Here is a 13,297-nt window from a genome sequence, read left to right on the forward strand (position 1 = left end):
AGAGTCAATGGATATCAAAATAGCTTCTGTGAATCGAACAAGGAAGGATCTAATATAACATTAATGTATTCAATTTAATTGATTTCTTTCCAGAGGCATCACCCAAAAAACTAATTATCATAATATCCAAAGGAAATGTATTCAGTCTATTATCTACTTCTTTTTCTTTTCATTTGAGCTTTTTCCATTTTTCTTTTTATTACTTTTCCTGATTTCAAAAATCTTTCCAAAGTCCCTTCGTATTTCGTTCTGAAGAGAAATAGATTGATAGCAACAGATTTCCCTGATCTGTAGAATACTTCAAAATGATTATGCAACACCCAGACCAAGATAGACAAAGACTATCAGGGCCTGGCGAGATTGATGTGTAATCCCTGACAAAAAAAAAGAAACTTTTTAGCAGCTGAGGCAACAGTATTTATTTATACTTCATAGATAATGTGGTGGTACGAACCCAATATCAACACTTTATAACTAAAAGGTTCATTGCTAAGGTTATTGTAAGGAGCTACAGTACCCAATCTCTATAAACGAAGTCCTAATTGATTCAGACTGATTCAGACTGATTCAGCATGTGCTTTGGAACCAAGCTCAGGCTGTTGAGGGTATCACACTTAGATGATAGTAGACTTGATGATAATAATAAGCATTTATATAGCACCATCATCTTGAAATAATTTATTCCAAGGCACACACCCCAGCATTGATGACTCATCCCGACGGATTCATCATGTGCTCAGACTGTTGATGGCATAACACCAATATGAGTGTAGCCTTGATGCCTAGTGTGATCTATCAATCCAACGTCACCTGCCTGATACTCTGACATTCCCTGTAAGATATGCTATGTAACTCCGCAGAAATGATATCCCCTTCATTTTGGTGGCACTGTAAGAACAAACAGCAGGAAGAGAAACTCCATTCAGAAATCACATTTAATGTTTTTGAGTACTTGGTTAACCAGACTAAAATTGGTAGCCGTTACAGGTGACATTTGTTTTCAGCAATTTCAGTTCAGAAATCACAACATGTTAAATAAAACTTGACCCTTAGAAATGGGTATTAAGTGACCAATCATGTGTAAAACCTCTGGGATTTGCATTAATGTGAATGAATGCGATCCGTAGGTATATTCTTTGCGGCAAGCTGCCTTGTGGAAGTGACCATAGCGTTTTGCACGAACCGTGATAGATGAAATGTAACCAATTGAAATAATCAAATAAAGTGATTTAATATTGCATAGTCTTTCACAAATGATTTCCCTGAATTTCTCTGATTTCTTTAATTCAGCTTTATACCAACAACCCTGTAGCTACCATGATATCATAACATCTATTAAAAGGACAAGCATTATAGGCTCAAACAGGTGTTTGCAAGTTACTCTGTAAAACTTGTTTTCATTAGTGTATCTTTTGTATAGTGAAATGACGGGTCCCTAATATACTCTGATTTAATGCTAGGTGCATCCCTATTGCAACAATAAGAGTAAACTGAGAAAATTTAAACAAGCAATTATTTCAAACATGTCAGAAGACAAATAAATGCTTTTCTAAACCATGGGCTCAATGTTACAAGCTAGATGTATGTGGGTTTCTCAATGCTCATCACATCTAAGTTGAAGAAAATGAATAATTTGGAACCTTTCTTCCAAGCATACTAGTAGCACTTCATGTTTAGTTGCTTAGTTATAACACCAATTAATAATTCTACAGATAGTTTTATAAAACACCATCATCAGAGCTGCCAACCTCTGTTGACCAAAAAACATACTGATCCATAATTAAACCCATATTTTGAAGGAAAAAAACATATTTTGGCACAAAAATTGATAAATTACACATATGAAGCATGCCAATCAAATTAAACAAAAAACATATTTTGCAATAAAAAAATCATATTTTGTCACTTTTGATTATGAAAAAACATACTAAAACATATTAGTTAGCAACTTTGCAACACGTAGGTAGAATATGTGGTGAATCTACAAAGATTGCCAATATAAAGGAATATGCTTTTAATACCTCACTAGGAATGGCTGTGGCAAACAGGTACTTGTCTTGGTGTTTATGGTATCCCGGATTGATGAAAGAGATGTGACCAGCTTTCTTGGTGATATGCTGTCTGCCTTTGTGATAATCAACTGACAAAAATATGATAGAATAATTGATGAAAATAATAACTGGTAATAATAATAAGAATCATTATACTTGCTTATATAGCGTTTATCCGCTTAATGCTTACTTTGTCAAAAGTCTCTAAGCGCACTACAGTATATGTGGCATAATTACCCTGGCTTTAGCAGTGCAGCTGTTACGCGCACTGCGTTTCAAGGAATAAATTCCTGCCAGGTACCCATTTACCTCACCTGGGTTGAGTGCAGCACATTGTGGATCAATTTCTTGCTGAAGGAAATCACACCACGGTTGGGATTCGAACCCACGACTCTCTGTTTCAAAGTCCGGAGACTTATCCACTGGGCCACAATGCTCCACTTATGTTATGGTAACTAATGTGGTGTTGTTGTCGACCCAAACACCTTGGCAAAAATTCCCAGAAGAGGTTTGAACCAGGAGAGGGTACAAAATAAACAGACTGCAGTTTTCATAATACATGTACATATAATTAAGCTAAATTCTGTGCATATAGTGCCCTTGGCAAAATGCATGGCTTATTTTTGGACTTTCCCAGTATACACAATGAATCCAGTCCAAGTATGTCTATAAAATCTGCCTATTTCATTGATTTTACCCCCCCCCCCCCCCCCCCCCCGGTCTTTTGAGAAAATGGGCACTTACGAATACAGTGCATGTTTTGAAAGTAATAAAGGAAACAAGCTCAAGTTTCCATCTCTTTTTCTAGATCTATAGATGTCCAATTTTTGGAATGCTCATTCATCAGATTGCTGATATAGTGTTAATGTCGCAACGATGCCATCGAAGAGTGGACAGCATCCGGGAAAAAAACTAACAAATGGGCCATTTTTCATGGGCAGGTGCAGAAAGCAAATAGAGTATCAAAAACATCAAAAATGAAAAAAAAAGAAGCTAAATCACAAAAAAATACAAAAGAAAAAAAGTAATGTATTTGCACTAACTGTTGGACCTACTGTTACAAGACCAATAGAGGGAAAATCCTTTACGCAAACCTCAACAAAAAAGCCTGACACAATGTCCAACTTTGAAATTGAATCCCTTGCCCCGCATCTCAACCCAAACCCAAATGCCCAATAACACTTATGTGAAAACGGGAATATCCTAGTTTAGGGTACATCATTGTAGTGTGTACCTCTGTATTCTCAAATCTCAATGCATTTGAAATGCTGAATAAATGATAATAAACACACCTTTCTGATCTTTTTATCAAAAAAAAGCTTATTCTTTATTATGATGCTCCTAAAATTGATAACATTCTTCTTTCTACCTCATACCTAACGAACTACTTCTATTCTCATTATACATACATCGCGATGAAACTTACAGAATAGGGTCGAGAGAAATCTTCCAGCATTTCAATTGCAGTAAAATCCAATGGTTTAAAACCTGCACGGATGTCAACCAACAGAAACAGCATCTGCAAGCTAAAAGAAATGATATTGTAAGTTGTTGCAACATAGTACAATCTGTGGATAAGACTCAACATGCATTTTGGCAAGCAGGCATGTAAACTAGCTGGTGGGGGCTTTCTAAAATCCAACTGAATGTATTACTGGTAACCCTTTCTTTAATGCCATTTCAACAAAATGGCAGTTTGATTGACCTTTGACCTTGTCCATGTGACCTGAAATTCGCACAGGATGTTCAGTGATACTTGATCACTTTTATGTCCAAGTTTTATGAACTAGACCAATAAATATTCAAAGTTATGATGGTGATTCAACAGATACCCCAAACTTGGCCAAAGTCCACTGACCATAAATGCCCTTTGCCCTTGGTCATGTGACTTGACACTCAGGCAGGATGTTCAATAAAACTTGATTAAACTTGTGTCCAAGTTTCATGAAATAGGTCCATAAACTGTCAAAGTTATGCTGTCATATAAAAAACTTAACCTTCGGTTAATATTTGGTGTTGACACCGCCATCTGAAAAGCGGCGCTTATACATGTAGTCTCACTCTGCTATGCAGAAAGGATCACCAGTCGTTTGTAAAGTCGCTCATAGGGTAGGTAACAGCTGCTCTAATACAGCCAATACTGGAAGGTCACTCACAACATTATGTGTCACGTTAAAATAACACAAGTCAGTAATAATCTTTTAATACATGGTATGAAATCATTGTATCAGCAAAGAGAGATCTACATGTATTTAGTAAGTAACAAAATAAAGGAAGCTAGAAATCAAGAATGCTGAAAATCTACCTATACAGATATATGTAAGCACATAAAGACACATATATTATGATTAAAAGCATGTCCACCAAGAAAAATCATGCTTATTACTTGGCAATAACTCATTTTCAACCTCAATCCTAATCTGGCATATTGTTTCATAAGTGATTGTATGATATGTTTGGAGTTAACCCTCCCCCCCCCCCCGATCTCGGCAGTTGCTCATGCGATCACGACGAATATAAGCATGCATGTCACCCATGACGTAAGCTCCACAATGATTCAAATTTATTTTTCAATTAATTATGCTTATTAATGCATAAAATCATAATATAGCCCGAAAACAGCTAATTGAGAAAAATACCTTTATTTCAATGGTTTTCCTTGTCAGCCCCCCCCCCCTCCCCCATCCTCTTTTTTGTTATAGTTTGTTGGCTACTAAACAAATGAGATTTGAATAAGTACTACTAGTATAGCATTATTATAACACCATCATGATTATTAAATCATATTCAGTTGATGGCCTACTTTTTTCTGGTCCTCAAGTATCCTTCCGCTGTAACTGCAAAGTTCTGAGGTTGCCTGACCCCATAGCCTGGTAAATCAACCAGGCTGAATGCTTTACCAGCTTGGTAGAATAACAGAAGCTTGGTGTGTCCCTTCATAAAGAACAAATTAAAATAAAAGACATGACAAGAAAACAGTCAAAATGATAGTACAGACTTGTGTGTTAATGTGTTTACTTGGTCATTGTTTGTGCTCCATGGAATGTAGGCCTACAGGTAAAAATAGAATGAATCACTTTTTTCAGTCACATATTTAGGGGATGGTCCGAGCTTAATAAATAGAGCAGAATTCACTGAGCAAAGTGCCAAAAATTTCATCAAAATCGGATAACAAATAACAAAGTTATTGAATTTTAAAATTTAGCAATATTTTGTGAAAACAGTCATTATGAATATTCATTAGGTGGGCTGATGTCACATCTCCACTTGTTCTTTTGTATTTTATTATATGAAATTAGGTTTATTAAAATAAAAAATTTCCAAGAACTAGAAAAATTTGATTGACAACTTATTTAGTGCATTAGATATTTATTGCTGCAACATATTTCATTATAAGGGAGACATATTATTCACACAAGTATGAAATAATCATGATTTTATTTAATGATATAACAAAACGGAAAGTGGGGATGAAAAAAGTGATAAAAAGAGTGAAAGGAAGCGGTATGAGATAGAGAGTGAGATCAAGAGAGAGAGAAAGAGGACAGCAAGAGAGAGGGAGAATAGAAACAAATTCCTGGAATACCTGGTTTCTGACCCATTCAATAAACTTTTTAAATGTAAATGAGTGCTAGTATAATTTAAAAAAAACTCTCTTATCCAAGGCATGGACATGATTTGATAAATAAAATCAACATTGGAAAATTAATTTTTACGAAGATGCATCAAGATAAGGCCACATTATCTTTTTCAAAGAAATACATCATGCAACTTTCACCATTTCAAAGATATATCTTACATGTATATTGCTTAAGGCAATATATTGCAAAATATTTCTTTCGATCAATCTGGTAGTTTCAGTTAATATTTCAGAAAAAATATAAACGTGGACCCCAGTGCAAGGGTCAACTATTCTCAATATCAGTCACCAATGCAGAAAAGGCTCGAAGAAGACTAGCTTACTGGAGTTTTGGATGTCCGTACTGTAAGACCTGGTACATTTGAGAACAGAGCCTTTATCAGAGAAGACTTGCCAACATTGCTATGACCTATCATCGCAATCTGAAGAAATAAGACAAATTATGACAGCGATGCATCAAATGTTTGTAAATGTCAAATAGGTAATAATTCAAATTGAATTCATATTTTTTACATTCATAGACTAGTTTTGTTTGAACTTTACCAATTTTAAACACATCCCCTTGCTTCTCTGTTTTTGATTTCAGTATGGGTAGGATTCCCCTTTAAAACTAATGTATAAAAAAAAAATGTGTGAAAACATCAAATTTCATTTATGATAAAGACGTAAAAGATGAGTAAATAAAATATCAACCATAAAATTTTGGATGTTATTCATGTACATGCATGCAATTAAAAAAACTGTCAATTTCGCGACATACGGGTATAGCATCACAATGCAATGTGACTTTTTGTGAGACAATGTCATGCCGAAAATGGCTCATTTTTATACTTTGCGTACAAAGTCTAGGGAAATTAAATTCATGAAAGGCTGATTATTTTTCATTGTAATTGGTCTGCTTAATTAATTAAGGGTTTAAAAAAAACAATGAAAAATGAGATGAAAAAACACAGAAATACATAAGTTTAAAAAACAAAGAAATACATAAGGGAAAAAATCACTTTTGCAATTTTTCATTGTGGAAACCTTCAAATTAGATTAAAAAGATGACACTGAAAAAGTGAAATTTGGGTGTTAAATATGCAAGTAATATTTTTCATGAATAGATTTGCATTCTTTATTCAAAATAAATAAAAAATAATTTTCAGAATTTTTCTTTTGTACTGGCTTGTAGTTTATGTAGAAAAGAATGTGCATGCCAAATTTCAGTGCGATTGCACAAACACCGGCAGAGATCAGGAGGGGGCCATCATGCGTGGGTGCATCGTGGTCTAGTTGTTCTGACTCTTGTCTTTCAAACAGAGGGTTGTGGGTTCGAATCCTAGTCATGGTGTATTTTCCTTCAGCAACAAATTTATCCACACTGTGCTGCACTCGACCAAGGTGAGGTAAATGGGTACCGGCAGGAAATAATTCCTCAAAAAGCTGTGCGCACCAGAATCGGCAGACTAGCTTAGCCGGGGTAATATAGGAGCGGCTTGAGCACCTAGCAAAGGTGGATACGTGCACTATACAAATCCTATATTATTTATTATTATTATTATTTATTATGCTCCCCACATCCTCAATACATCTCAAACAGCCCAATCCTTTAAGGTTAAATGAGCAACTTCTATAATTTTTTTATAGAAAATAAAATAATAAAAGAAGAGTACATCTCAAGATTTTTACTTGCCTCTGGGATATTGTAATCTGGAGCTTGTTCTGGATAGAAGGCACCCTTTGCAAATGCCACTTTGTGATTCCTCCCACTTTCAAAGAGCTTTCCAGCCTCTTCTACTTCCGTCTCGGTTGGTCTAAATATTATATCTTTGTCCTGAAAATTTAAATGAAAGTCAAATACAAAGCTTTCATTCAAAGTGTCACTGAGATTGAAAATTCCTCCCTTTAAATATTCTTGTAGCTAATCAAGGTTCCAAGGCATACGCTCCTGCGACAACTGCTCCACTATAAATTCCACACACTAATCAGAGGTGGATCTACAGGAAGGGGGGGTTGAGGGGTTTAAACTCTCCCCCCCCCCCATTTTGGCTGCCAAGTAAAGAAAAGTAATGACTTACATTTTTGAGCTAACCCCAAATTACCTTCATTTATAGTGAACGTTTTTTTTGCTTGTCAAATTTCTCAGTCAAAACTAGCCAGGAGGCTTCTAGAGAGTAAAAATCATTTACTAACATGGGCTTACTCTCAATGAAGCCAGGTCTTCCTTCTCATTCACCTACACGAAGGACGCCAAAACATGAAACTTTCACCCCCGAGATTTCTACTTTCCTTCTAAAAGATCTAGCCCTAAATCATGTTCATTGGATAAAACTTCATTCCTGTCATTTCTACACTCTCATTGATATTTTTTATCAAGAATTCATCAAAAAGATGAGAAAAATATTGTGAAAAGACGGAAGAGACTTGCTTGATGTTTACGCCACCATCTTGTTCTCTATTGTTCTTTGCCAACGTTACAGACAGGTTATACACAAAATAGTGCATTTAGAAATGCCTGTATCAACCCCTGAATAAAAATTTGTATTACTTTCATCATCATTACTTAATTTCTATTATCATTATTATTGTCATTATTATTTATAATTATAAATAGCCTAAAAATGGACATACTGAAGCTTTTTGACGTGAACTCATCAGAGTAAAATCGCATGAATGACTAGAACGCCATCAAGAACGTTCTATTATATATTGTTTTGCTCTAGCGTTCGGAGTCATTCATGCGATTTCACTCCAATGAGTGCATGTCCAACAGCTTAAGTTTGTCCTTTTTAAGGCTTGTTTATGATTATGAGGTACCAAACACTTATTCATACTATCAAGATACGTCATCACATAATAACAGATAACCTAGAACGCTACAGTTTTTGTTGAAAATTTACTGATACTTTGTAAACATTCCTAACAACTTGTGGATGGAGAGTGAGATAAAAACAAAAGTAAAAAATATTTCAGTTCAGGCATCAATATACGTGTACCTCAAAGATTGGATGCTGAAGATATCTATTGGCTGCAAGTAGAGGATTATTGGCCTCCTTCTTTAGTGGGTTATGATGACCACCAAAAACAGACGTTCCCATAGCTCTCAGCTGCAAGTGGGTGCTCATCAGACCAACAACTCTTCTTTGTCTTTCTAACAATTCTTCAGAGAAAAGAAGGATACACCTCTGGCAAACTAGCATATTTCCTTTACTTCAGTCTACATCTGTCAGTACATGTATTTTCAATGCCTTAGTGGTGTCGTTGACAATAATTCAACGTCACTCCAATCAACCTGAAATAGGATATGAAGTTAATACGGTGTGAAAAATATTATATGCATATAATGCACAGCAGTGACTGAGTTTATTAATGACAATTCTGAGCACTCAAGTAAAAAAGTGCTAAAATGTCCCGCTTCAACCACTGAACAATAAAAAAGTGCTAAAATGTCCCGCTCCAACCACTGAACTATAAAAAAGTGCTAAAATGTCCCGCTTCAACCACTGAACTAGAAATACGTATTTTCAGTTCAGTGGTTGAAGCGGGACATTTTAGCACTTTTTAATCTAGCACCGCTCATGATTTTGCTGCCCTCTATACGCATCATGTAACTAGGTTGCATTAACAATGGATCAAAGATGGCGATTATGGCGATGACAACAAATGTGAGTAAACTCTCTTCTACTTTTATTTTTTCATCGCATTTCTGCGATGTTTTTTAACCTTTAATATCAATTTTTTGCCAAACGTTGCCAACCGATATTTTTAGTAGTGTTAACCGAGTCAGATTCTAAACATAACTAGTAGTTTTGTGCATTTGTATAATTGCCTTTTCCTTCAGAGTGCGGGACCCTATGGACCCAAACGCCAGGCGTTAGGGAGTAAAGGTACGATAGTACTTAGACCAAAAGCTTCGGTCTCTGTTTTGTTGGTTGTTCAGCTGAACTTCGCTGGCTTCACTCACCAAATACAGAGACCGAAGTTCTAGCGCGATCTGTACAGGGGACTCAATAACCATATGTTTATGTACTTAAGATCGGATAAAACGGGGAAGTGAATTTGCGCGACAGCCGAGGTAAGTCACTGTTTTTGTTCCTTTTAACTTCATTTTTCTCCGTTTTTTGGCAATTGATGCCAAGAGGGAATATAAATTTGCACTCTGGTCACTATAATTTTCGAAATTTTTATTCATTAAAGACAAAAATTGAAAAGCCCCGACGGGGGGATTTTGCATTGCAAGTCCCCTAATGGTGGCTGCACGATAGCGAGCCGTCTGTGTACGAGGAGAAATAAAAACAAAAATGTTAAAAAACTCCTCGAAACAGACGGCTGCCAGCTGTCTGATGATTTTTTTAGATATGTCATATATTTCTTCATCAATGATGAAGAAATATATGACATGTCTAAAAAAATCATCATCATTGCGTCCTCAAGACTAGACGCCTCCAGGCTACGTACACATGCACATTCATTGACTCTGTCTCTGCACAGACTTACACCAATTCGGATAGGTGGGGTACAATGACGATGTCGATTGCTCGAACTCGATCCCGACATTTCACAGAAGCATAACGATTAACGGTACAGGCATCAATTCAATCAGAATTCCAATAACTATTCCACTGCAATGCTCACCATTGCCCTGCTGTTGCAAGCATATTACTCCTCCAACAACATAACAGCGTTCATTTTCAGGGTCGTGACCCGTGTCTTTGCCTTGGGTTTAAGTTGGGTTGGTAAAGTTTGACTATGGAAAGCCAATCGAGGCACAACTCTCGTAGGACATACATGTCCAATTAACTCTTTAGACACTCCCATTTAATGTATAACCAGGGATATGCAACAACCCTGGTATAACGATATCTCAGAATGATAACTGAAATATTTTCTTCATCATGAAAGCAAAGGGAAACAAAATAGTAAATATATGAAATACAGATTTTTTTTCTAGTTTTTGACTTCCCATAATTTTAGCACAGAGTTAGAGGGCCCACGGGCCTCATTCATTTCCCATAGACTCGTGTGACGTGTGTTAAAGTGGCACAAAAAGAATTCACGAATGAATAAGGAGGAAATTCGAAGGGTGAATGTTTACTACCATTGGATAGGATAAATGTCTGACATTCCATTATCTTACCAGAAAAGGGTGCCCCGACCGGCTCATTTTAAAAATAAATCAGCATTTGACGGGTTTGGCGCAATTTTTTTTTTATTTTTTTTTAAACAAGTGCACACCTAGTTACCAATAATGCATATAGCATTTACATTTATTTGAAAGCAGGATAAAAGAGCATTGTAGATTAAATGCCTTGCTCACGGGCATAGGTGCCGCGTCCGGGGATCGAACTCCGGACTTTCCATGTATAGCCAGGCGCCTTAGACCACTCGGCCACACACACCCTCAAATATTCACTACTGAACGATAGGACGATACAGTATCGTTCAGTCATGCAGTAAATAAGTGTCCTGTTTTTAGATCTAATTTTCCCGCTCGTGTCAATTGTTTAGCTATTTACCTATCCTGTTCATGATTACAAAAAGTGGCTAGATCATTTCCTGCGCTCTGATTGGTTAAAACTGTACATGTATTAGACAAATCTCGAATAGATGTATAAGGTTGCATAGTTTTCATATAATTGCCTGTTTGGCCCTTTATACCCACTTTATTTCTTTTCATTCTTATACTATATGAAAAGTGGAATATTCACATTTTCCTTATAACAGAGAAAATTATTTTTTATTTCTTCTTTAACTTGTGAAATTGCCATCGGTGTAACCTTTCGTGATTCGATCGTATTGTCAGACCAACAAAAATTGAAATATTTTGTCCTTCATACAGTGACACGAACCCATTTTAATAGCTCTTTTCATTTACTATGTTGTATAAGAATTTGTTAAGATTACATCAAAATGTCCTCATTTTCACTTTTTTATATATACTATACATATTTTACATCGTTATGTTAGATTTTTGTTCGATTCGTTGAGATGAGCTCCTCGTTTGTGTGGATGATCTCTTTAAGTGAAAGGTGTTCAGGTAATAGAGTCACATAGAAAGGATTATGAGAACGGGAGGGTGGAGGAGAAGGCGAAAGAGAAGGGGCAGTTGGAGGGGGGAATGGAGAAGACGAAAAGAGGGGCGGGAAGGAGGACGTAGAGAGGTGGGGAAAAGGAGGTGAAAGTGGAGAAGAGCCAAGAGAAAAAAAGGGAAGGCGAAAGAGAAGATAACGGTGGATGAGAAAGTAGAGGGAGGAAGGGTAAGAGAGATAAGATGAGAGGATCGAGGGGAAGTGAGAAGAGGAAGAGGATTGGGGTTAGAGAGGGAGAAGGCAAAAGAGGGGAGGAGAAAAGGGAAGGGGGATAGGGTAAGAAAATGCAAAAAGAAAATGTAGAAAGAATAGAGGGGAGATAGAAGTAGAGAAGGGAAAGGAGGGGAGGGATAAGTATAGGGGAGGATAAGAGGACGAAAGAGAATGGGAGGTGGAGGTAATAGGCGGTGAAATGGGGGAAAGATGAAAGATAAGTGGAAGAGGAGGAAGTAGAGGGGGACAACGAGTGGGCGAGGGAGGGATGGACGTGAAGAAAGAGGGCGGACGAGGGCAAGAAGGCGTTCACTCAAAAAAAATGTGGGTTAAAGTGCTCTGTGAGGGTAATTGTGTCCAACCAACACTGGGCAATTCTTTTGAGCATTTTTTTTATCCAGTGCAAATTTTGCCCATTCTAAATTAATTGCTGCTTATTTTTTAACCTAACTGGACAATGCATCCCGCATGATGGGTAAAATTCTGCCCCAAATTGGTTGGACACAATTACACTCGTGCTGGTAAAAAAGTTGCCCAATATTTTTGTTAAAAGTGGAACGGGAAGCAGGGGAGGAGGGGTGCAGAATGAGAGGGATAAAAGATTATTTACGAAAGACTTAAGCTCGATCGTGGAAAATGAAAATATAGAAAGATTAAGAATCCAATCAATATCACAAATGGATTAACAAAAATTAATATAGACTGGTTGAGAAGGCAGGTATACTGCGATTTACTCCTATATTCTTGGCACTACTTGAATTGGATTACTATCCATTATCAGGGTAGAATCCAGAATTTTTTAAAGGGGGGCAATTTGTACAAGAAAAATTTTGAAACAAGCAAAAGGAAAGGCCATTATCAACCAAAATCGAGGTCATTTTGTTCCAGGAAAAACTGACAAGCAAAAATTATTATTTCCCTTAAATAAAATGTATGTTTGTGCCTTTCAAAAGAGGGGGGGGGGTGGTGGATGTGCCCCTACCTGCATTCGCAACTGTCCATAATGCTTAAATTTTGTGTTGAAAGAATCTCGCTTTATAACCACCCTTTCACACGGTAAAAAATCTAATTTGAATGATTCCAGTGAAAATAAGGCTATTTTTAGCACGTGTGAAACCAAACTAGAATCATGAACGCTAATCACAATCACGAATTTCAAATTCTACTCCGGAGGTGAATTTCATATAGTTTCATTCAAATTACGGTACTGATTTTCCGTGTGAAAGGTCCTATAATCCTAAAGAGGAATTGCAATCAATGATGATTCAAGTTTCACGTGTGGAAAGATCCTGAGATAGCTGCATTCAAGAAACCTCTAGTGT

The 13,297-nt window shown here is 36.6% G+C and overlaps 1 protein-coding gene across 2 annotated transcripts; it reads right to left on the reverse strand.

The window, feature by feature from the left end:
- Positions 1 to 569: 569 nt before the first annotated feature.
- On the reverse strand, positions 570 to 10,421 carry LOC121429083 (GTP-binding protein 8-like). 2 transcript variants are annotated; one of them, XM_041625987.1, is made up of 8 exons: positions 10,171 to 10,421; positions 8,670 to 8,965; positions 7,367 to 7,507; positions 6,015 to 6,113; positions 4,855 to 4,985; positions 3,478 to 3,577; positions 2,022 to 2,140; positions 570 to 888 (listed from the first exon to the last, which is right to left on the reverse strand). In XM_041625987.1, exons 2-8 carry the CDS (start codon positions 8,871 to 8,873, stop codon positions 807 to 809), a joined length of 876 nt encoding a protein of 291 aa, XP_041481921.1. In that variant the 5' UTR covers positions 8,874 to 8,965; positions 10,171 to 10,421; the 3' UTR covers positions 570 to 806. The 2 variants fall into 2 exon arrangements, with proteins under 2 accessions (XP_041481921.1, XP_041481922.1); XM_041625988.1 differs by having other exon boundaries at positions 10,309 to 10,415.
- Positions 10,422 to 13,297: the final 2,876 nt, after the last annotated feature.

This window comes from Lytechinus variegatus, chromosome 15, assembly GCF_018143015.1.
Source record: "Lytechinus variegatus isolate NC3 chromosome 15, Lvar_3.0, whole genome shotgun sequence".
Lineage (NCBI taxonomy): Eukaryota > Metazoa > Echinodermata > Echinoidea > Temnopleuroida > Toxopneustidae > Lytechinus > Lytechinus variegatus.

What these genes read in the sequence shown, in the direction of transcription:
- LOC121429083 (XM_041625987.1), bottom strand. Translation starts at nt 8,873, where the DNA reads ATGCTAGTTTGCCAGAGGTGTATCCTTCTTTTCTCTGAAGAATTGTTA. An exon ending in TACGGACATCCAAAACTCCA is followed by an intron (nt 4,986 to 6,014) that starts GTAAGCTAGTCT and finishes TTCTTTATGAAG; the next exon opens with GGACACACCAAGCTTCTGTT. An exon ending in TACTTGAGGACCAGAAAAAA is followed by an intron (nt 3,578 to 4,854) that starts GTAGGCCATCAA and finishes CATTTCTTTTAG; the next exon opens with CTTGCAGATGCTGTTTCTGT.